This window comes from Harpia harpyja, chromosome 7, assembly GCF_026419915.1.
Source record: "Harpia harpyja isolate bHarHar1 chromosome 7, bHarHar1 primary haplotype, whole genome shotgun sequence".
NCBI classification, from domain to species: Eukaryota; Metazoa; Chordata; class Aves; order Accipitriformes; family Accipitridae; genus Harpia; species Harpia harpyja.
The window spans coordinates 6,922,484-6,947,043 of record NC_068946.1 but is presented as its reverse complement, the minus strand read 5'-3'; the positions used below and the strand labels follow the sequence as shown (position 1 = coordinate 6,947,043).

Below are 24,560 nucleotides of genomic sequence, written 5' to 3'. Positions count from 1 at the left end.
TAACACAGTCTTTCCATTGTGTAACAGTGCTGTTCTGTGTTCCCAGTTCTTTCACATCTGCTTACCAATGTACTGTATATATTTGGGTGGATTTTTTTAAGTTGAAAACACAGAATTGTTAGCCCAAATGGTTTTCAGACATGCCTTGAGCATGCTTTTAATTTCTAGCTCCTTTTCCTTTCAAAAGTTCTTGCAGTTTAGCAACTTCATTTGCACAAACAGACTTCTAAGTTTGCTAGGAACTTGGCTGCAAAGGCTCTGTGAACAAATTTAGAGTTCTGCCAATATACCTAGGTGCAACATGAAGATCTAAGCATTCAGGCACTCTACCTCAGCCTCTTCATACGTCCATGTAACATTGTTCTGCAAAAATAGACCTTTGTTATGCAAGTGATGTGTGTAGTATATAAACTTGTTTTGGAGGTAAATGTTGCTTTTTCACTGCTGTTTTTTCCTTCGAGACAGGGCAAGTAAAAAAAAATAGGTTTCTGTGACTCTCATTGAGAGTATGAGTAAATCCACACTAACTACAATCCAAAAGCTGGGTTTCAGTTACTATAGGCCTTCCTAACCTACCTTTACATTAGCTAGCCTAAACACGAACAACAGGTTTAGTTTTAACCTGAGCTATTACAGTTCGGTATTACTGTGGTTAAATATTCAGAAAGTATAAACGCATCTTTTGAGCTATGGTCCCAGGAATGGGTCATTCATTCAGGGATGATCTAAATTGAAACCTATTAATTCAGAATAGATTCGTAAAACCGTATTAAAGCCATCTTCCTTTACAGTTCTGTGAAGAAGTACAAACCCAGAAATTTAAACAGAGATGCAGGAGCCAAAACTGAATGAGTTACCACTGAGATGTATTACATGACTACCTTCTTGCTCTTGTTGCAAACTGGAGTAAAACATAGTTGAAAGTGCCATGAAAATGGCTTAAACCAAGTTGTTGGGGTTTTTTTTGCAATTTATGCATTGTTGTGAGAGTCTGTATAGGAAACAATAGTTCATTATTATGCAACTGTCCAAAATGCAAATTTAATTCTGCAGCTAAGTGATAGCATTAGCAACTGATGCAATTTTACAAAATTAACAGGCCTGCTTATTGAATGCTCCAGTGCACTGATTAAGGACTTCTGAGTAGAAACATGGAAGGGATTCACTTGGGGACAACTTTTAACTTCCAATTAGGAGCAACTGCTGTGATGTGACAGATCCTTGTTACCATCAACAAAGGTATGTGCTAAGTGTCTCTTTGCACCTACAGATATTTACTAAAAGCAGTTTGGATAATCAAACCTACGTGAAGGTATAGTTTAGGGGGTTTCACTAACAGAGATGAACTTTTTGAACAAAAGCACATGTTGGTTTTGTAAAGGTGACAGTTTGGGAAAAGACCTCTTGCCAAAAAAGAGTGCAATGGTTACTATACAACAATCAGATGAAATCCCAGAATACTACTTTTTTGCCACTTTTCAGAGTGGAACTGCAATTAAAAGGGACAAACCTCAGCTGTTCTCAGTGTTCTATGTGGTATGTGTAGAATTCAAAGCTATTTGGCTTTTTGTTTGAATTAGGTGAAATATTTTAAAATAACTTGCATATATTTTTCACCATATTTATTACAGGCAAAATGCAGTACTTCAGTTTTACTGTAAGCCTGCCTTTGCTTCTTGCTTTTGTACATTTGTACTATGTAGTAACTACTGCTTTTCACTGCTTCAAGGTAAATCTAAAGTAAAGTAGTAAAGAAGTAAAATAGTTCATACTTTCATGAAATTTGAAGAGCAGGTTAGGAAAATTTTAAATATTTAGAACTGTCTTTTAACTCCCACTCCAAATTTGGTAGCAACTTTGCACATAGATCAATAAACTGAAATCATAATGAATGAAAAAAACCCACTTCCAATACATTTTGGAATATTATTCAAGCTGGAAACAGATACATGAAATCAATATTCACAAGATTATTCCATTCCCACTGGTGTCAAAGGACCTACAAATGTTTTAAATTAATAATTAATTTTGTTTTAAATCTGAATAGGTTAACTGTGTAATATTGCTGGCTTTTCTATTTTAAATGTGTCTGTGGTGATTTATGCATAAAGAGACTGAACTCAGGAATGAAAAAATCAAATTTATTTTGATGAACTTCATATCCTTTCATTTTTAACACTGCTCCTTATTTCCATACCAGAAAGTTGTTATATTTGTTACCAGTCCAGACACTGAGTCATTCTTGTTTAAACCAGACACTAGGCTCTCTGTGTAATTTCTCTCTCCCCTTCAGAGTTTTTGGACTGAGAGGAAAATTGTAATGCCAGGTGCCTCCCCTAGCTCCATTTCTGTAAAAACACACACAGGTGCTAAATGCTGCCAAGCGGCAATGGAAATTCTCTGAGCTCTGGTTCTTTCAGATGCAGCTAAGTTAGGGAATACCACCCGATTCTGACAATACGTACAGACTTAAGGTTTCTGGTTAGAATGCTTCATCTTCTTCTCTCCAAAAACCTCTCTCCTGATGCTTAATGATGATGCAGTGATACTCATATGGCTTATTCATATGAGGTAATCTGGCATTTAAAGGTAAGAACTCTGCAAGTTTCTCTCTAAATTTTATTTTCTTTTTTTCTGAAAACTTATGTGGAACTTCTAACAGAGCTGAAACTGAAGGATTTAGATATTGTTCATATTTTGTGTTAAAAAACCTGTGTGATACAGGTTTTAAATGTGGGTGGTGCCAGAAACTTGGTTGTTCTTCTTTTTGCAAACAAGTAACCCCTGAACACTCTGCTACCATATGGCCACTTTGACCAATGCTTGTTCACAAAAAATACCTGTTTGATTCCAAAGCATAAAACTGAATTTATTTTCAAAGGGATTCAGCGTCCTAACTCACTTCTATTGGTTGGGTAATATAACTTGGCTACCTACGTATAGAGGCTTAGACTCATACAATTGCATTGCAGTGGTGCTTTAGTAACTATAGATGTAAAGAAGTTTGAGAATGTCTTTCGAATTTGTCATTTTTCAGTAATTCTAGTTTTTACCACTAGATGGCTTCCCAGGATAGTGGATATGGATCCAGACCTCCTGAATTAACGTGCGGGATTGGATTCATTTTGGCACATTCTTAGTGATAGATAGTCATAAAAACGAAGTTCTTTCCAGCTCAGCCGTGAAGATAGCAATGTGAGGTTTGACATCCCGGAGCATCTTTTGACATCCTCAAAGCTTTGTATATTAGGTTATTTGTGATTGCTGCCACAACTAACTGTGTATGAACAGCTCTCAGTTCAAATGTGCAGTTAGATCCTCCTCAGAAATGCTTAATCAGTGCAACTGAGAACATAACTTACCTGCCTAATGCTTAGCAGTGCAAACAACCAAGTCGGGGGACCTAGTTACAGTACAATTTGCCCTTTCTCCTGTTACAACATAGTTTAAAGTGCTATGGAGACCTTCTTGTGTTGCAACTATGCCTTCATAACTGGACGAAAAAATCTTGGAAAAGGAGAGGAAAAAAACCACCCTTTGTTGTGAGAAAGTGAGTCTCCCTCCTTCATTCAGAGCCTGTCTTTTTTATTGCCCCGCTACTAAATCAACAGTTTTCAGCAATGCAAGCATCTTCCAGCTTGGAAAATCCATGCGTTGTCATGTTGTCCATAAAACCATCGGTCCAATGGTAATAGATTTTCACAATTATCAGCCTAGGCTGGATTCAGCCTGGCAATCTAGGGCTGAAAGAATTTTTCCCGTCCACGCCAGCTTATCCTGGGCAAGCAGTTCTCTGCCAGAGCTCCATAAGGCAGAGACAGCTCCCTTGAACTCAGCCTTAACCCCGGCTGTTCCTGGAACTGCTTTTTCCTGGGCTCAAGTCAGACCACAGCACCTTCTTTTCTGGTGTGTGTACGTTAGGGAGGAGGCAGGGGTTGCCTGGCTCGGTTACAGTGTACTTCAGTTACAGCTGCAAGCCCAACGTGGCACGCAGCAAGCCCCGACTTGCGCGCTGCAGCTCAGAAGCGAGCGTACGCCTCAGCCTGCCTGCATGTGTGAGTTTATGTGCGGTGGCTCCGAGATAGCTCTGGGGGAGGGGAGAGCCAAGCCAGCCACTCACAGAAACAGTAGTGAAATCTCCCCAACACTTTAACTGTCAATCAGGCTTAATGGGGTATAAAAACTCCCCAGCGCCGCGGCTGTGATAGGCAGAGAGAGCAATAGGGAGAAATGAGTAAGAGCCAGAGCTGAAATAGTGTACGGCATAATTCCTGCTCTGTGATCACAGATACTCCAAGTGAAAAAAACAGGAGAGGGGGCAGAAAGAGGCGGTTATCAGCTCAACCTTTGCAACCGGCTCAGGACAGAACGTCTATAGATATTTATAGATATTAAAACAGAAACAACAACCTTGCCCTGAATAGAGCCTTTCTTAAAAAGAAGGTCCTGGCAATTCTGTCTTATTTGAGCAATTTCCTGAGTCTAAGAATAGAAATAAGCTGCCTGGAAGGCACTGCAGGCTGAAATTTGGAGACATAGGCTGCTTTATTTTATTTCTCCAAGTATAAAAACCTTCCATTTGGATACTGGATTTTTATGTCGGTTTTTGAAGCAGAGGGATGTATGGTTACTTTTAATCCTACTTTTTTCTCTCTCTCTTTTAATTTAAAAAAACTGTTTTCCAGTTAAAAAGCAAGGAAACCGTTTTACCTGCATGTGACAATCCCAGAGGACACCGATCAAGAAACAGGGGAGTGACTTGGTCTTCTGCACTACTTCACTCCTACCCCAATTTTTTTAGGGGGAGAGAAGGATTTTTCCAGTCCAAGAATCTCTTTGCCCCCAAGTTCTGGAAGGGGGTTGAAGACTTGTCACCCATCTGGGGGTGCATGAAGGGTATTGGTTTTCTTTCTCTGTTAACTTGGTTCTGTGAAGGGTTGGAAGAGAATTTTGCCTTCCTGACTTGCCTGGAACAAGAGGATGATTTGGAAGTGGCTGGGCGCTTTGCTGCTTTTCCCCGTGCAGATGGTTTATTTGGTGGTGAAAGCTGCCGTGTGCATGGTGCTGCCGCCCAAGCTCCGAGACCTGTCCGGGGAGAATGTGCTCATCACCGGAGGGGGCAGAGGCATCGGCCGCCATCTGGCCAGGGAGTTTGCTAAACGAGGAGCCAGAAAGGTGAGCATCGGCACGAAGGGGAGGGGGGGAGGAAGCTCCCACCTGCTGCTCTACTGGGGAGTCCTCCGACTCGGAGACTTAAAAGCCTTTTCCCTCGCCTCTAGGTGGGATTGATGGGATCGCTTTGAAAAGGTGAGAGCGGAGAAGGGGCACTAATTTTGCAAAACCCTGGTGTGCTGGGCCATTACGTTGACTTACATTTCAGAAGTTGCCCACTCCTCCTTCCCTGCATCCTGTCTCTCCCCATCTTATCTGAGAAAACGTGACAGTGAGAAAAGGGGCCCCTTGTGAATCCTCTTCTGCTGACAAAGGAGAGGTTTTTGCTCCAGCCCAGGTTTCCTGTGGCAGGGAGAGGAGAGCGATGTGGTTCTCATGCCTGAAGCTAGTGCTCACTTGCTTTTCTGTTTACTAGGCTGCTTCCTGGCAGTTCTGGTTGCTGGGACTGCGTACAAACAAGAGAGGGGGGCAGCTGACTGCCGGCTCCAGCCTTCCAGGCTGAGCACATCTGTAGCTCTCCTTAGGGACAGCCAGAGTGCCGCTGCCATGCCTGTCACCCCTGAGGAGAGGGGCTTGACTCGGAAAGGGGCAAATGGTGTGTGCAGGAGGGTTCTGGCTCTCGCTCCTGATAATGCATTCTCTCGGGAAAGTGGAGAGAAGAGTTCACTTTCACCCCGATGGTTTTCCATTCACGAAATTAATTTCTTGTGCCTTCTGAAGTCCCTTGTATTTTGCTTTTGGCCAGCCCAGAGCTGTTCAACGGTAGGATGAATGAGAACCCAGCAAGGAAGAAAGCACCACACGAATAGGAGCTGTGAGATTGTTCACATGTTTCCTTTAGGAAAGAGTGGCTGAGAGGCTGGTCTGTCTGCACAACAGCCTAGAAATGCCAGTGTAGCTGGTGTGTCCATTCTCTAGCTCAGGAACTGGTGGTTTACCTTGAAATGCTGTGTTTTCATAAGTACAGATATCTCGATATGTGTGAATCAGTCTGCAATACAAACACACATACCCTGAAATGAGGCTTGAGATTTAAAGTTTGAACTCCCACCTTATGGGTAATGAGAGGGAGGAATCATGAAATTAGACAGCTGCATAAATACTTCTCTGTGTGAGAGCGGTTGAATGAGAGTAAATAGAGAATAAAGAAGAAGAAAAATACAGAGTGAGAGGATATTTAAAGAAAAATTTGCATTTAGTTTGGGATAGTGTTTTGTCACTTCCTGACACATGCATTACAGTTTTCTATGTGTGGTATAGAGCTATTTTGGCATACAACTTCGAGGTGTAAAATATGTCAGCATTGAACTTTGATGTTTGTATATGCTTGTGTTTAAACATCATGTTGAGATTTACAAATTCTTGGAGACAGAGCAAACAAGTTGACTGACCTTTGGACCCAAGCAATTTGCTGAAAGTGTATTTATATTATCTGTTGGAATACCGTGCTTCATTATTTATTTAGTCCGGCTGGTTGTATGCTAAACTCTGGTATTAAAGTACCACCACTTCTACAACTAATTCAAGAGCTGCTCAGCTGCAGTTAAGCTAGCAGCTGAACAATGGCAGTCAGCCCTAATGAACCAGGTGACATGGGCCAAAAGGCGAGTGAGCTATTGAGGATATAGAGCTGAGGGTGAAATTACTGTAAACAGATACAAACTGTAGTTCATCTGTATGTCTTATCTATAAAATCTCTATGTATCTTAGAAAGAAAGAATAAATGAGAATAATTGTTGGGTACCTTTGTACTTGTTGCATATGGTGTTGTGAAATGCTGTGTGGTTGCTAGTTATTATTTTGAACTATGGGGGGGGGTTGCCTTATGGGTTTTTTTCATGTCTGTCATCAAGGTGTTTCAGTTTTTGCTTTTACTGAATTTGAATTAGATTCTCCTTTCAGTTATATCATTGCTATCCAGTAAGTCAAATATGGCACTCAGCAAGTTTTGATCCTCTCTGGTAGTGGCACTGCCTTTCTACCTTCGGGAGTGGCACGTTCCCTGCAACACTAAAGTAGGCTTATTCTTTTCTTCCTTAACATTCTTAATGACAGTTTTACCTAGATGTGGTAGTTTCCATTTCCTATGCTCTGAGATTTCATTTCTTTCCTGCCTTCTGTGCTCAACCCTAACTTTGTGAATGTAATGCAGTCTCCATGTAGAATGCCAGATCTCTGTTTGGCGCTACTCTTCAATTTTATGTTTTGCCGTAGACAATCAAAAAGAAACAAAAAAGACTTGAAGTGGCTAGCAAGTCGTCTTTCAATAAGGCTTGTGAAAACTAACTATTCTACTTTTCTGTTGTCTTCTTACACAGTTAACTCTTTTACAATTATATGCAAAGCTTTAATTATTGATCATAATTAATAATTTCTAACAGATTCTGATTATTAGATGGCGTGGTCACAATATTCCAAGTTTAGAAAAGCACTTCCACTAAAGGCGTGAAATTCTGAGGCCAAGCACTGTGTTACATAGAGGTGAACAGAAACAATAACATACAGATTCAGAGTCTAATAGTGGGTGTGCAGTATATCTTGAAAAAGTCATCACAGCGCTTGCGCACACAGACATAGTGGCAGAGTTTTGGAGGTAGGCGGCGATATATAACCATACTTTTGAGATTAGAATCTTCTGAATGACAGGTTAGTTGAGACTTAGTGTAAGAAATTTCCTCTGATAATTAGACTGGGTTGGATTTATAATCTTACACTCTATATTTTCAGTTTTGGTTTTGTTTATCACAAATGAAATGTATTTGAGCAGTTTTCACGTAAGATGACAAGTGTTGTATCTCACTAAGATTACAAATTGTCACATCTGCAACTTTTTTACTGTAAAATTTGATCTTGCATTTAAAGCTATGAAGATGGCAAGAAATAAAAAAGGGTTTGTGCAAATAGAAATACAGCATCTTTTGCTTGATAGATGAGCATGGAGACTGAAATTCTCAATCCAACAGAATGGAAGTCTCTTGGGCATGATCATGTAAATCCATCCTGATTCCCATCCTCTACCCCCCATTCTTTTAAGTCCATTGCTCTGCCATTGTGCGTCAAATATGACTTGGACAGGTAAATGTCTAGGAGACATTTCCTTCTAAGGTGATGTTTCTGTTCTCATGGTTGTTCATTAGCTTCTCTGATGAAACGGCCAATAAGGGGACAAAGTGTCAGCTGTATTTTTAGTTATGGAAGTGTGTATCTTCTATTTTTTTTAATTAAGACTACCAGTGATTTTTAGGCAATGAAAGACTTGAATCATTAGATCATCCCTGTTCAGGTGTATACTAAGAGGTCAAAAGATCCATACTGTGTTTTTACTTTCGGGTAGAAGTTTTCAAAAACTACTTGGTCATGGGAGGCACTGTGTATTTAAATGCTTCCTGTAGAACTTCTGGAAAAAACCAAAAGCATGTAAATTTGCTGTATGCAGAGAAAGAGTGGTTTACAGATGATACAGGACATGTTAGTGTTATTATGAGGGATGACTAGCATTGAATTTTCCCCGGAAGTACTCAAGTATTGTAATTCAACTTTCATGCTGTTCCCCAGAGATGTGTCCAGATTCAGAAGTGCTGGCTGAGGAGTTACTTTGCTGCAGCTGAATTGCTGGAGAAACATACTTTTTTGCTTTAGTTCCTTCTTGGTTGCTTGCAAAATTCAAAATTTTCACTATTGTTGGCTTTAACTCTTGAGAATTTTGACTACACCTTAAAAGTGTTTGACCAGTAGAGCATCACCTCTGCCTCAATCTCACACATTGGTAGTTTTGTTAAGGCTCTTAGCTTTTGATATTCTGTGGTTAGCCAAAATGGCAGAGTATATCTGTGTTAATGAAACGGGAGAAGGAGAGATTTTTATGAGTTTATGATTTAATGCCTATGAAATAAAAATCCACTTCCAAAGCTTAATGGTGTTTTGCAAAGAATATACTGTATAATCGAGTTAATATTGGGAAGACTGGCCCCTTTGAACAATATTTCTTGTGTGGAAATACAGATGTGAGTAGTCAAAGGATGCAGGGGCTGAATGGGTTCATTTACCGGTGGTTAGAGTTGGAAAATGCTTCTGGTTTCCTCTAAGCCGTTTGCTTTTCCTACAGCATTTTCTATTATAGTGCCTTTGCCAGAGAGTTGCCAGCCCTCGTTTTGATGATCTCCAGTGATGAAGTTTTGATTTGTATGTCTTGCTCTTTGTTAGGTTTTCTTTTAGGGCATTTCCTTGATGTCTAAAAATTTTCCTTGTAATTTTTGTTTACTTTGTTCACAGATTATTTAATCTGAGGTCTGATTGAACAGGAAAGAGATGCTTGGTTCTTAGTCATTCTGCATTATTAAAAGTCACCAAAACCTAAAAAAAGTAACTGAAAAAGATGTAATTATAGGGTAGAAACAGATTCCCAACTCTAGTATGTATTTTAGTATTCAAGGTTATCTGACAGTGACTTTGGAAGAGTTTCTTAGGCCTTTTCTGTTGGGAGGCTGGTCAAAGGCCATTGATTTTCATTAGTTTTTTTATTTACACTGAGGGCTCTGGGCTCAGAATTCAGCAGTATGGATCTTCAGTAGCATATCTACAGGGAATCTTAGGTAGCAGTGCTTTTCTATTGTTCCTTTGAGATAATTTCTGTGATCTCAGTTTCTTTCAATGTATATTTTGTCGTATTTTGCTGCACACACACACTCCCCAGTTGTGATATGTTTGCCTTTTTGGTAACTGTAGCTATTGATGAATGAACAAGAGGACTTCTAGGGAATCAGGGGTGTTTTGGCATGAGAGATGTCCCCAAAACACCAGATGGGTTAGGGGCAGCCCTGGCCTTGTGCTAGTGTGACAGTACTGCAGAGAAGAGTTGAACAATTCCTGTTAACCTTGTTGAGAGTTCTTCACGTTCATCACTGTGCAAGAAATGACCTCGTAAATACACTGAAAGATCTCTCCTTTCACTGTTTTGTCCTCTGGACATTCACTTCCTGTATTGCAGGAGACTGCGACTCAAAGGGTTTGCATACTTGTGCAGTGGATGAGGTAAGCAGTCTGGAATATCAGAACAGACAAGAGCCCTTACTAGATGGCAAGGAGCTGGTATCACCAACAAAAACAAGAAACGGAAACTTTGCTCTTGCATGGAATGTACCGCTTGATAGCCATGACCTCGCTCTGTCAGCAGTGGAGTCTAGACAATTATGTCTACAAGTCTGCAAGGTACTTCTAACAGGATGGCAATGTGATGGGCAGCTGTAGAATGCCACAAACACAATAATACAGTGATTGTTATGGGATAGTGAACAAAGATCCTGAAGGCACTACTTGAAAAATTTTGCTTTGAAGACTGAGCAGAGATTTTCTTTGTTGTTGTTTTGGTTTGCATTTTGCTTATATCACTCCTGGTTTTGTTCAGGCTACAAAGAAAAAAACCCTGAAATCTCAACTGTTCTTTCCATCACTACTTTGACAACGTTTTCAAACTCAGAGCTCAATGTCTTCATTTAGGGATACCTTATCATCTGAGCATGCTATCCTCTTTCAGTTCAGTTACAGTTGTGATGGTAATAAGAAGTCAGTGGAGGAAGGAGCACTGAGGAAGGGTTGAGAGCTGTGCAAGCCCGCTCTGCTGCTGAAATCTGGAGCCAGTTTCCTTCAGTGTTCCACTGACTGCTTGAGAGGCTTGTGTAATTGGAGAGTTTTAGCTGCATGAGACTTTAGGCTATAAATTGTGTTTAGGATGCGAGTATTGCAGAGAGGTTATGTAAAAAATGGTATCAGGTCTTAGAATTTAGCCTTGTATTCCCAGTAATGGAAAATTTGGCAAGTTTTGAAATGAGTTTTTACAATGGCATGCTCCTCCCACATAATCCACACAAACTGCATCTGTAGTTCCATGAATATTTCACTTTGGTCTTTATGAATCATGTTGACATTTTACTGTCCTGGTTTGTATGAATTAGGATATACCTTTTAAAAACGTCTTTATAACATATACCAATGCTATGTGATAAAAGAATAACTGCATTGTGACTAGAGCTGGAAATGAAATTAATACTCATCTCCTGAAGTGAGGGAAAAATACTGAGACTTATGCTAAAAGTCATTCAGAGCTGTGACCTTTTTTAAGTTGTAGGGCAAAAGCTATTAATATCTCACATGAATTTCAATAAGAGTTCTTAATCTAAAATGTCTTTTAAAATATTCGTCATTCTCAAACATTCATCTCTGATTTCACTTTCAGAACCTGTAGAATACTCTCGTTAAACTGTATTTGAGAGTTAGCTCTTCCCTAAAGAAGAACCTGACATCAAATTCTTAATGCACAGGAATTTTCATCTGCCACAGAGTTCCATCCAGATGGGCTGTAGTGTTCCAAACCTGAAAACATTTCTTTTGTCATGTACAAAGGCATATAATTTCTGATAATGTGCTGGAGGAGTGGGGAAGGGATGAAATAGCATACCTGAAGTAAACTCAGTAAGTCCTTCTGCTTGCTGTCTGTCAGGTTTTAAATCCACTGCAGCTGGGCCAGCCATCAGGAAGACACTTGTATTCTGCAAGTAATAACTGATTTTTGACATGTATCTTGCAATTCATTCTGAACATGAATAGACCTGATCTGGTCACCCCAGAGGAGATTAGTTCTGATATAAGGCAAAGAGCTGACTTAAAGTTACATAATTTCAGAGCTGAGAGGAACTGGTTTTCCATAGAATATGATTAATCACCATGTACTTGTTTTTAACAGGCACCATGATCTAACATAATGAAATCATAAAGCCTTTCAAATTATGTTTATAAAACAAATGGACACAGTTCTGATGTACTTTACCCAATGCAAATGCAGTATGCAAATGTACTGCACAAACAGATGTTGAGTTGGCCTGGTGTATAGTGATTTTTAAAAGGATCAGTGTAAAATTTACATATATATTTTTAGATTCCAGTACTAAGACAATGTTGTCGAGAAAGCATCTGTCCACATCCTGAATGCTTTTTATGCCCTGTGGAGATACCAGAATGACATATAGTCCATGGGTCTAATGGATATCTGTGTAGTAATTTAGAAATGCAAATAAGTAACTAGCCATTTTGAAAAGGCAATCTGACATGTCTCAAAGTGACAAAGATAATTAAATTTAAAAGGAAATTTTGCATTTTCTATGTTGTAGATATTGCAGTATAATGAGAATATTTACCCACAGTGCAAATGTCAGGTTCTAGGTAGTTAATCTCTCCTGTTGTGTGTGTGGTTGAAAAAAAGCCAGCATAGGAACTGAACAATTTCAGGCATATATTTAGTGATGCTTACTTTAATCTTATTTAAATTTAAGCAGTTAATCTTACAGGGAACTATTAGAGCATGTCATAACTTACCAGTAACCAGAAGTCTGTGAAAAGAATTGGGGAGTGAATGTTTTTCCATGTCATGCAAAATAATACATTAATTTTGAACTTTTGGTAAACTATGAGAGCATAGATTTGATTGAGTTGCTTTATGGTCTCTAGAAAGGCTTTCGTTCTATAAAGATTATATACTGACAGCAACTTTATTTAATGGCTTCCTGTTGGCAACTCACTTCCTTGTTGATTGAATTTAAGGATGGGCAGAAAAACCCTTGTTTCAAGTCCCAGGCTTAGATGGCATTAAGCCTGTTATGTGTGCTAATGCCAAGGCCAGCAGTTTGAACAACATGCTGAGTAAGTGTCTCTGGTTGGCAAGCCCAGCCAGAATTTTTCAGATATCAGATCTGTTGATGTCTGTGAAGCAGCATTCCGGCTGGAGCTGTTTTAGCTTATAATTTAGAACATACCTGTCTTTTGTTACTGAGTATGTTGTAAGGAGAATAAATAATGTTAACAAGAAGTGGAACTTGCAGACATCTCACATCAGGATACAGTGATGTCATGTGAAAATATTGTCCCAGTGAGACTGTGCTCTGTTGGCACACCAAAATCCAGCTTTAAAATGCTTAAGGACTAGCATTAAGACAGTTAAATGAGGCTTCCCACAAAATATAAGGACTGTGTTAATGCTGTAAGAAATCTTGAGGTAAGTTTTAAAGATGAGGTTATATATTAATATTGCTGTAGTGCCTCAGAAACCCGCTCATGCACCATAAATTATTTAGCATAAAGATACTAATGCTGTATAAGGACAACAGAAAAAAACAGAAAAAACCCTCAGGGTTTACAACGTAGATATAAACCAAAAGGCAACAGCTGAATACAAACACAGAAGTCTGTATTGATGGGGACTGTAGAGCAAGGGATTTCAGCACCACTCATTTAGCCATTTTTGAGTTTTTGGAAAGGCATCACAGCAATGGAGGTTTTAAGGTGGCATCTGAAGAGCAACACTAAAGAGTTTTGGGGAATGTTTACAGAGGTGCAGACTGTGGTAGAAAACACAGAGGTTTTTTTAAAAATTAATGCTGGGAGGTAAGGGCTGCAATAGGAGATCTGATGCTAAATGAAATGTGAACATGGGGATAGCGGCCTTGAAAGTGAATACAGAAGCTTAGATCTGGAAAGCTTGAAAATGAGGCAGTGAAATTCAAAATGAGAGTTGACCTGGTCAAAGCAGTAGTCTAGGTATATGATCTTGAGCAGGGGGGTTGGACCAGATGACCTCCAGAGAGGTCCTGTCCAGCCTCAACCATTCTGTGATTCTGTGATCTTAGTCTTATTTGTACCAAAGAAAGAAAAAGGCTGCTTTTCTGAATTTCATGGCTGACAAGATGGTTTTGGTCTATGATGTTTCACCTTACTTATCTGAAGTGTTTCATCCCTATTTTATTTGCGTGGTTTCATCACCTACAGTGACTTGTAAATGTGCTGCTGTGTATTTCTGTTGCATTTATGTCATGAGTCTGGCACTGGCTAGGAAAAAGTTGTCTCAGATTTGTAGAACTATTTCCATCTGAAGCACTGACATGTATAGGTAGTTTTTACTGCATTACAAAATGAATTAAAGATGCTCTTGAGCTAATGTCTAATTAGTCTGGCACAGCAATTTGCCTTAAGAGTGACCATAAGCCCTGCATACATTTCTAAGCATTCCGACTAAAAAGTTTAGAAGGAATCAAAGATTTACTTAAACCTGTCTTGATAGGGTGATACTATGCAGTGGATAGTAAAAATATGAAGGTGGAACTTAGAAAACTCTGAACAGACCCTGAATTACATTCCTCAAACAGATCAGCAACATTCAAAGAGAACATACACAAAGTTAGTACATCAAGAACAAGCTGATTTTACATCATACTACCATAGCCAAGACCAGGAACTTAGCCTTATAGTAACCTGAGAGATATGAAGGTATTATAATTTTTCCAAGAAAAGAACTAGAACAAATAGATGATGATGATGAACTCCACAGAAGTAGCCAGTTAATTCTACAGGAACTGTGGGCAGAAGAAAAAAAGACAACATTTCTCTTTATTTCCTTCCCATAAAATTGGACATGTGTGTAGAAATTCTGTATCTTTCCTTCTGGACAGTTTGGAATGTCGGCTAATGATTATTGATTTTGAGTGTTTGTTTTAAAATCCATTAACAAATGTCAGTTAGTTTTTAATGTTCATTTTTCACTTTGATTTCTGGACTGAATTGAAGATGCAAATCTAATACCATTGGTATTGTGTAGGAAAGGGAGACTGAAAAGGAAAAATCTTGAAGACAGAGAACAACAACCTTAGAGCTGACCACCGAGAAAGAACAAACATGGGAATTTTTAAACCTGTGTGCTTATCAGGAATATAAAGCAGAAATTATTAGAGAGATCTTTTTAGCTGGGCCCAGACTCTGTTCTTCAAAGCGTCATGTCAACATGCTGAAGAGTCGAACAAGTCAGACCCAGGCACTGCCAGATCCATTGGCTGATAACACTGACGCCAGTAGAAAAGGGTCAAATACGTGTTGTTTGACCTTTATCCCAGTGGGGATTAAATTGATTCTAATTAATAGACTTGGGAATAGATGGGTACCTTGGCAGAGTTTGTAACTAATCTAAATTGTTCATCCTATTAGCTTAGCCATAAACTATGCATAATTACAAAAGGATTTTGTGGACAGCCACCCTTATGTTGCCACCTTCTTAATTACAATTTATTGAATACAGTGCTACAGAGCTTACTTGTTTTGATTAACATAGGGATTTCTGTTGTCTAACACTGCCTGAGCAAATGTGTCAGTGCTCCACTTATGGCAATAAAATACTGTTTGAAAGCACAAATGCAGCTCTGCTGAAGGCAGTTATACTTTATGTATGTGACTATGAGATAAATCTGGCTCTCAGTATGCAGTCAGTGGCAGTTGTACCTCTGAGTACACTTAAGCAACATAAAATTATATATATTTTGAGATGATATAAAAACGATGCCAGGAAGCATTCTGGGCTGTGATTATCCTGTAGTATGACATATGTTTAGCCAAAAGTTAGAGTCTATGTAAAGGTGGGGTGGCAGCTGGTATGACCTGGCTAGTATACTTCATCCCTTATCTAAATGAAACAGCCATTTAAAATAGGTGCAAATGGAGTTCAAGCTTGACTTCTCATTCGGTCAGTGTTCCTTCTCTTGGTCAGCACAGGTATCAGCTTGCAGCAGCTGTATCGATAGGTAGTATTTGTCATTTAGATATGTCCTCTTTCCCAGTAAGTCCTGGACTTCAACTGCTAGCTAAGTTTCTGTGAGTGCTGACTTGTATCAGAAAGTGAAAACTTCAGACACAGAACAAAATCTTATTTCATTTTTCTTAGAAGCTTCACTGAGCAGCAAATGTCTCGTGTAAAGCTAGGCCTATGTTAAGAAATCAGGAGTTACCACTCAAAGAAAGCATGGTATTTTAAGTAATTATATTTTTTTTTTTCGGTCTTCTTGCCCTTTGAGTCACTGGATACACCCAAGTTACATTTTCAAGATTTTCTCCATGTCTGAGGAGTGGACAAACTTGCACCACTTTAACTGAAAGCAGAAATTGTTAGGTAATCTTTTAACTGCACCGTAAGAAAAACCTCAAATATACTAGACTTAAAATAAGTTAATGGGAGTGGAAGATGTTGTAAAGACACTGTGCAGTTCACCTTTCCGTGCCCTTAAAAAGAACGGATCAACAATAACAGTGGACAATCAGGTATTTTCTACATGAAGATTAAATTAGTGTTTGTCTTAGATCTGTCATTTTAATCTCCTCGCCAGTAGTAAACAGTGACACCTTGTCTCTCTGATCAGTACACTTGCTGTGCGAGACTGGGCTGTGGTAGTTTGGAGAGGGAATGGGAAATCCTGACATCCACTTTCAGCAGCTTGGGTTTATGTTGACTACAAACTCAAATTCCCTGTGCCCTACCTCCTAAAAAAAACCTTACCAGTGAGGACAAAACTCAACTTACTGCCTTAAAGAGAAGAGGTCATGCTTCCAAGTAGAATATTAAAGACATCCAGCTGGTACAAGTACTTCTTTCCCAAAGTGGTAATAGAACAGGGCTGGCTCTGACCACAGTGAGCTGTCAGAAATGATGTAAGAACATTTCCAAGACTCTTGGGAAACATGGGAGTCCTGTCTCACTGAGCTGAGTTGATTGATTTTGGGTTTTGAGATACGCTGATTGTGCAATGTTGTAGAGTGTTCTTTGTGTTGCTTGTTATTTGATTTTAATCCAGGCCCCTTAGAGACTATTGTCTATGTTGTGTTTATATTTGAATGTGTGCTTTATGGAAGCAAGAGGTTTGCCTCTTTAAAAGCAAAATGTTTAGCCATCAAAGGAGTTTTTCAGGGTTTCATTTCCCTAGATGATGATGTGCAACTGTTGCAGATTGCTCTATGACACCTTTTATGCTGTAAGGACGTGTGTGTATGTATGCACACCCGGGGGGGGGGGGGGGGAGTTAAGTGTGTGCGTAGTGATCTGGCACCTTGCATCTCCTTTACAGCCTAGAGTTCATCAGTGGGTCAGCCAGCTCCTAATGACATCATTACACTTGTTTACTGCTCACACAGAGGAAGTGCTATGCTGATGGGTTTGACCACTGTCATTATCTTATTTTAGTCCAGCATTTTTGCAAAATCAGAAATTTAGAAAAGCATCTCACTTCTATAAAGTGATTTTAGTTTCTCTTCCTGACTGAGTTAAAAGGGAAAATAAAAGACAGTAAATTCTTAACCATTGAAATAATATTACAAGAACAGTATTTCATGTTGTCATTGAAATTGTTATTGCAACTAAATCAGAATGCTGGTTATAGATTGAAAAAAAGATCCATCTCAAAGGGAGTCAGTATAATTGGGATGAACTATTCTGCCATACATGAAGTCAGAATGGCTTCTTTAGCCACTAGAATCAGTAAAAGCAGTTAAAATACTTTTGGTTTGCTTTTGACTCACAGATTTAGGCCAAGTCATGTTATTTGTTTCAGGATCTAGTCTTCTAAGTGTGATTTCAGGAATGACAATACATTACATTTTTCCTACTGATACACATGGAGATGACTGTCAGTCAGCACTCCTGCAGATGATGTCAATCAGTTCAATTGTTTTTGTCTTTTTGTGTACCTATAAATATTTTTCAGTGGAAGTAAAGATTGTTCTACAGTGAATGGGAGTCAACCAAAAATAGGCCTGTTTTATAGGGCTAGATTTCACACACTTCACAGAAGTAGTTTACAGATCCCCAATGCTCTGCAGTCTACTGGTAGGTAGAAAACCCTTATGGCATAGATCTGTGCTTGTTACTGACTTTGAACATATTAAGGGATTATTGTGCCTCAATATTATATTACTGTCACCCCTGCTAAGTCTCAGTTACTGACCAGGTTACTTTATATAGTTTATTTTACTGGAAAGTAAAGTTTATCTCATGTTCTGTGATAGCTTAATTGATTTTATGTTCATGTTGAAGTGAACTAACTTCATTTTGCATTGCAGTAAAAAGCATGCATGTGATAGGCAATCACATCCAAAGGATGGTAACTTCCAGGGAGCTGTAACTTATTAATATGCTAGAGTTTGATCTGTGGTTGCCTGACCAGTCCCTTTAGTTTAAATAAGTATCATTATAGCAGAATCTGATTAGAATTGCTTTGATCGTTTCTGGATAAAAGTAATGATCTTAACTTTTGTTTCTATATTTAGATATAATTTTATTTAACTAGAGCTGTGCTGGTTTTCACATTTTTTTATAGGCAGAGTAGCTACTTCATCTTAACAGTGTATTGAAAAAATTGGTATAATCAGTGAAAGACCCTTTTTAGCCACGCTGTACCCCTTTGGGGGATGCATGCTCTGAGAGCTTACCATCCACCGATTCCCATCCTCCTTCTTTGACTTAATAGGCTGGGAGAGTTAAATATGTCCTGAAAACTGTCATTTGTACAAGAGATGAATAGATTTTAGAAATTCTGCCCTGTTGCATAGCAACAGCCACCATTAAAAAATAACGTTTTGAAATGTACATTAAAAGATAAAAAAACAGTTAAGCATTTAAATATTAAAGCTTTCTTCTAAGCAGTATCCTTTATTTCTTTGACTAAAATACTTATTAAAAAAGCTCCTTTTGGCAGCTTTTAGATGGTTTTAAAATGGTAGCAGTTCTCTTTTTCTGGAGGCAAAGAAAGGAGGCTTGTAGGGGAGCTTGTCTGGAGCTGTTGCTAGTGTTCAGTTTATATATTAATTTAATGTAGGCTGTTTTAACTCCCAGTACTTCTCCAGTAGCCTCCTGGGAGAAATTATTTTTTCAGTCAAGAGCTGCTTCATATTATGCACATGGATGATCTGAAGCATATTTTAGGCCTTTCTGGAGGGTAGTTTATAATGACAGTGTTAGAAACATTATTTATCCTTAGGTTTCCATGCCTGTTTTTGTTGCAAGCCTTCTTCCAGTTTAACAAATTTAAACACTTCCCCTAGTCTTCCTTCTCTGTGATGTTCCTGCAAGAGCTGGGGTTGTCTGTCTGCCTGTCTTCTTCTGGCTTGTAAACAGTCCTTGTGGCTTTCCTCATTCATCAGAGCTTCTAATACTTTTCCCATTTTGTCCGCCTTATTTTTTGATTCTGCTAATATGACAGTACAGCAAAATGCAAAGTCCCCTTGACTAGTAACAGGACTATAATGACATATCACAGATCTACATAACAATGTGGAGTAAACTTAGCTCCAGTTCACATAGCAGTGATCATAGATTACTGCCAAAGTTCAGAAGTGGTCCAGCATCAGAAGGCTAATTAAGTTACCTTTTGAGTATAGCATCTGATTGATAAAATTGTATTTATTATTTTTCATAGAGCTTGTACTAGAATTTTATATATTCCCCCAAATAAGTGCTGATGAAGTACTCAATGATTTAGCTTAAAGCAAAACTGAAGATGTTCTGAATTAAAGATGACAATTTTTTACTCTAAACTGGTAATCCAGCATAATTGGTACTTTTGTAAACTATACAGGGGTCTGGCCCTAGGAGTCTCTTGAGTGCTGTCTCAAAGGTGGTGGTGATGCAGTGGCCAGCCTTCTCCACTAGAAGTTAAATCTGCTCAGCATTTCAAGATTAGGCACTCTGTTACAGAATTAATCTCATAAATATAAAGGAAAACTCTAAAAAATAATCCAGTTCTATTGGCACCCAGTTTGTAGTTCTTTAATTCTTCTTTTCCATAAATTTATGTTAGGTCTGATTTTCCCACTTCGTTAGTTAAGAAGTAGCAGACTTTTCAGTAAACTGTTGGTTGAACCAGGCAATTTTAGGAGTTACTTTCACCCACTCAGGTGATGGAAATAATACTGTGTTGGCTCCACGTTTTTAATTTCACATGGCCCTTACTTCTAACATTAGCCTGTAATCGAAACTTTTGATTGTTTTTAGCTTTACAAAACCAAACACTCTTACCGTTCAGTGTCAACATAACTTTGTGTCACAGTAAATGTTTAACTATGTTACATGAACATTTAACCTGCCACTTGTTAAGAACTCTTTAAGTTCTTTAAGTCTGAGTAAAAATAAGTAAAAATAATAATGCAGCATTTTGGAAGGAAAACGTGCAAACAGCAGACCTTCAACTATGTTGAATTGCCCTGTTGGACCATGGCATTTCTGTCAAGCAGATCCAGTAATTTCTTTTTTTCCTTTGAAATGTTATTTACTGACTTTCTATCCCTTCATCCTGTCTGCTGTGCTTGCAGTACGAAAGGGCTTTCTGCACCTGCATATTTACCCTCCCCACAATTTCCTGAGATCTCTGTGCACATTTTTATATGAATCTGGATTATAGGGATGGCATGCCAAGCAAGTGGAGGCGGCAGCACACTAGTTATTTTTACAGGACGGAGTATTATATTTCTGTTGGTAGATATCTACAAAGCCTTACCTCAAATACATAACTTTAAAAAACTTACCCCTCTCCCCACCCCCCAGATATGCCACTTTTTTCTGCTTTGCAGCCTGAGAATTTTATTGCTGGATATTTCTTTGTGTGCTTTGGTTCCCTGGAGCAGAGGCCGGTTCTAACACATGGTGTGGCAGACATTCACCATTAAAAATCTGTCGGTTTTTCCCCCACAAATGCTTCCATGAACCTTTGCAGGGTGACAGCTTGTGGCCACTTGGTGCTTTTGTTGGAACGTGCACTCCATTTGACCCTGTCCCAGCGTTAATAGGATTGTAAAGGCTGACTCCTGCGTGACCTCTTCTTGCAAACAACCCTAACCCTTCCCCTTCCTCAACTGTTCTGTACAACAGAGCTGAAAAGTGTTGCTCCCAAGGCAGTCTGGAGTCGCAGTACATGTTGCAGACGAAAGCAATTGGAAAAACCACTGGAAAAAAGTCAGCATGGGGCCACCTGTCCTTAAATAGTCCTGACTGTGAGAACAGTAGGCATTTGTTCACTTCTTTAGAGGGAGCTGGTCTTAAATGCCTGTATGCAGACAGAAAATTACAGATTTTCTTTCCAAGGAAGGCGTCTATTGAAGAGGAGACAGGTGTTTACATACTTCTCTATGATTTTTTAGGTGCTGTTTTGTTTCCTTCAGAGGAAAAAAGGGGTGATTGGGGTACAATTGGAATTGACTGTGGTTTAGGTGAATAATGTTAATCCCATTGAGTGCTAAGTCAACATATAAGTAATAAAAGTTCTGACTCTAGACTAAAGGAATTGGAATTCACTCTTTTAGTTTCCTTCTGAAGTTGCTTTAGACCTAACTTTTAGTCTCGTAACTGTTTATTACTCCTGGCCTTAACTCAAACCAGTTTATAATGAAGTCTGTGTTTGTGTTTACCATGGTGGTAGGACTAAATTTAAATTCCTACAGTCTAATGTCTTTATGACTTCTGAATACTAATCTAGAAAAGCTTGTGTGTAAAATAGGTAAATGGGCTTACTCTCTTGATTCCCCCATTATACCCATCCCTTGCAGCTTTGCTATTCACTTTCCACTGTGGGAATTGAGAGGATTTTGCCACTGGCCTGCTTTGTTTGCTTACTTTTATATAAGTGTCACTAAGGGGCTGGGTTAAGTATTTTGACCTACTTCAGGCATCAAAAGGTTCTTTTTTCCTTTCTAACGCAAAGATTGCCTTTTCACACTGAACGGCCACACCTTTCACTCTTCCAGTAATCTGTCTTTAGCATGCCTCTCCCATGAAGAACTCCTGAAAGAACTTGTCTGGCTTTGCCCTGGGGGCAAGAGAGGGGAAGGGGTGGAGCAGAAAACCCTTATGCCATTGACAAGCAAAATACATGAACACTTTTGAGGCTGTAGGATTTGGCCTGCTGTTCTCATGATATGCAAAACTCTGCCAGGATTATGGGATACACTGGAATGTGTTTCTTCGGAGGACCAACTGTTAGTACTACCAGGCTTTGTAAATATATGGGGATAAGACTGACATACTTCAGTGGATTATCTACACTTTGTACTTCCTAAAAGTATGCAGAAACTTTCAGTATTGGGTGCAGAAAGGCTTTCTCTGTTTGAACAAAGGTAGCAGTCTGTGCAATTACAGATGCCAGCTCAAACAGAGCAACTTTTGTTTCACTGGACTAGGAAGGAGGTTGAAAGGGGGAATGAAATGTGTTGACCTACCAACTACTTCCTATCTCTGCTGATCTGTGGCGAGCAGTTGTGGTTGATTTGTGGAGGCAGCAATAATGAGATCTGGCAGAAAGGGCACTTTCGTGTCTCTCTGCAACACTTTAATCTTTCAGTGTCTTCAAATTGATACAGAGAATTGCTTCCTGAATTGTAAAGTGCAGAAACTTTTGGAATGGAAGTTGTATGTAAGCTAATCACAATGCATGTTGTCGTGGTGGAAAAGACTAAGAGTGAGCAAGTCTGTACTAAAATACAACTCAGATAATCGAAGGGGAGTGTCAAGAAATGGCACATGTTCAGTCTCGGGAAAGCTTTTGTTGTGGGACACCTTTCCAGTACTGGTCTAGTTCACTGGAGGGATAAAGTCTAGCACAGCAGGTTTGCTGAAGATATAGTGCCAGACTAATTGACGATGTAAAGTGGCAACATTCCTTTGCTGCTGTTCTTGAATTGTGCTAGCAATAAAATCGGGCAAAACAAGTTAAATAGCCTTGTAAATGATGTAAAATTAGCTCTAACCTCATCTCCTGCACCAGTAATATACCTAAGACTGGAAGCATAGCTCATGTGTGTATATTCTGGTAGATAGATGCTTCAATCTAAACCAGTTTATATAAATTAGTGGCTTTATCTGATTTTGTGGTGGTCAAAAGCCTAACTCTTACTCACTTGTGTTACAGTGAAAATCAGGATTTAAACCTGCAGTCAGGTTTGGGGCTTTTGGCAAGCAGCCAGTGCAGGCCTCTATTAGAAAGTCTTGCCTTAGTGCAACAGCAGCTAAAACCTTCCTTTTGACTCCCCTCCGACCTCAGGGCATGTCTCATTAGCAGATTAAGTCCGGAGTTAAACGAGTCCTCTGGGACTGGAGGATGCAGCGTCTACTGAGCCTGCCACTCTAGCTGAAATGATTTTCCTGAGGCCAGATAAGGAGTTCTGTGACTTGCCAGAGGGGAGAAGATCTAGAGATACGGTTTGTTTTGCAAAAACCTGCTCATGAATAAATCCTGAGAAAATCTGCACTAAGCTGTGATGTCACAGCCCTTGCCTACTGTAAAGTTAATTAAGAGGAGGGCGTGCGAAGTTCCTCTGTCATCATAAATCTAGTCTTTCGTATGTCCCATGGTAGGAAGACTCCTACCCTGCTGCTGTCGGGCTCTCCCCTCCTCTCGCTAGCCGCCTGGAGCATCAGCGATTGCTTTAACATTCCACCTGCCTCCCTGACTGCCAACCACTGGGGTCACCCAGAGGTAACCACAGGGCAGGAAGCCTCCAGGAGTGGGCTTGCCACAGCGGGGATTAACCGCCTCACTGGGCTGTTGCCCTCGACAATTTTCTGGTCAGTAACTTTTTGAAAGGAGAGCGTGTCTAGTGCAGTAGGGAGGGACAGGCAGGAGAGGATGACGAGAGATGAAGGGGGAGAAGAAATAGGGGCTGGATTCTTTCCAGAACGGAAAACTGTCTGTCCAAGAACTTATCCAAAACGCAAATTAAATATTCCTCTGTCCACCATTAAATTACTGTGAATGGGTGGCTGTGCAACATCCTGACAGGCTGTGTAATAAGGAACGCCGTGTCTCTTTTCTCCTTTATTCCTCTGCATTTTCCTCTGTCCCAGACAGGAACTTCTGTGTCTGTAAGAGTCATTCTTCCAGTACTTAGCCTCCAGTTGGGACACACTTATTGCCAATTTAGAATTAAACTTAAAAAGGAAAGGGGACACAGACCAGACTCTGAGGCCCATGTCTACCTTTTGAAAATTGTGCTTCTTAATGAAATAGACCATTTCTTAACCTGCAGATCTAGACTCCTTACAAATGCAGAGCCCTCAAATCCTAACTAGAGCTCGAGAAAGCTAAATGACAAAGCTAAATGACGCCTTTCTTGATGTTGACTAGGCGAAGAACAAAATGAGAGTTCCTTACATGCTTGTTTGCATATAAAGGAAAGTGAAGCGCCAACTGCATAGCTTTAGACTAACTGGAGCTTAGGGGGCATCAGCAAAACACAGGCCCAGGCCCACAATCGTTCATCCGTTCAACAGTGAGCAAAAGTTTTTGTTCAGGAGCATTGAGAACATGCATGATTATCCCTGACTCTTAAGCTCTCTAGTTGAATGGTTTAGTGAGAATGTTATAAATAACACAACCTTATAAGTGCCAAGCAGCAAATTGTCAAATCGCAGATTTTGCAGAAGGAGGTGAATTCAGGAGAGCAGAGGACTGATGCGTAGGTTTGTAGGAAATCTCAGGAGGCAATAGTAGAGTAAGGACCTAGAAAAACATTGGTGAAACTGCTGCAAGCAAGAAGAGAACAGA

The 24,560-nt window shown here is 39.5% G+C and overlaps 1 protein-coding gene across 6 annotated transcripts in view; it reads left to right on the top strand.

Moving 5' to 3' along the window:
- DHRS3 (dehydrogenase/reductase 3) overlaps nucleotides 1-24,560 on the top strand; it is a 49,950-nt gene that overhangs the window by 9,232 nt on the left and 16,158 nt on the right. For 2 of the 6 annotated variants that reach the window (XM_052791485.1, XM_052791482.1), the window contains exon 1: nucleotides 5,040-5,175. Coding sequence is in view for 3 of the 6 variants with exons in the window: in XM_052791479.1 (XP_052647439.1) it covers nucleotides 4,981-5,175 (195 nt within the window). In the remaining 3 variants the exon portion in view is untranslated. Of the gene's footprint in view, nucleotides 1-1,099; nucleotides 1,240-3,938; nucleotides 4,056-4,685; nucleotides 5,176-5,199; nucleotides 5,308-6,675; nucleotides 6,760-24,560 lie in introns of those variants that run through there. The other 4 variants (XM_052791479.1, XM_052791480.1, XM_052791486.1 and 1 more) reach the window with 4 other exon arrangements.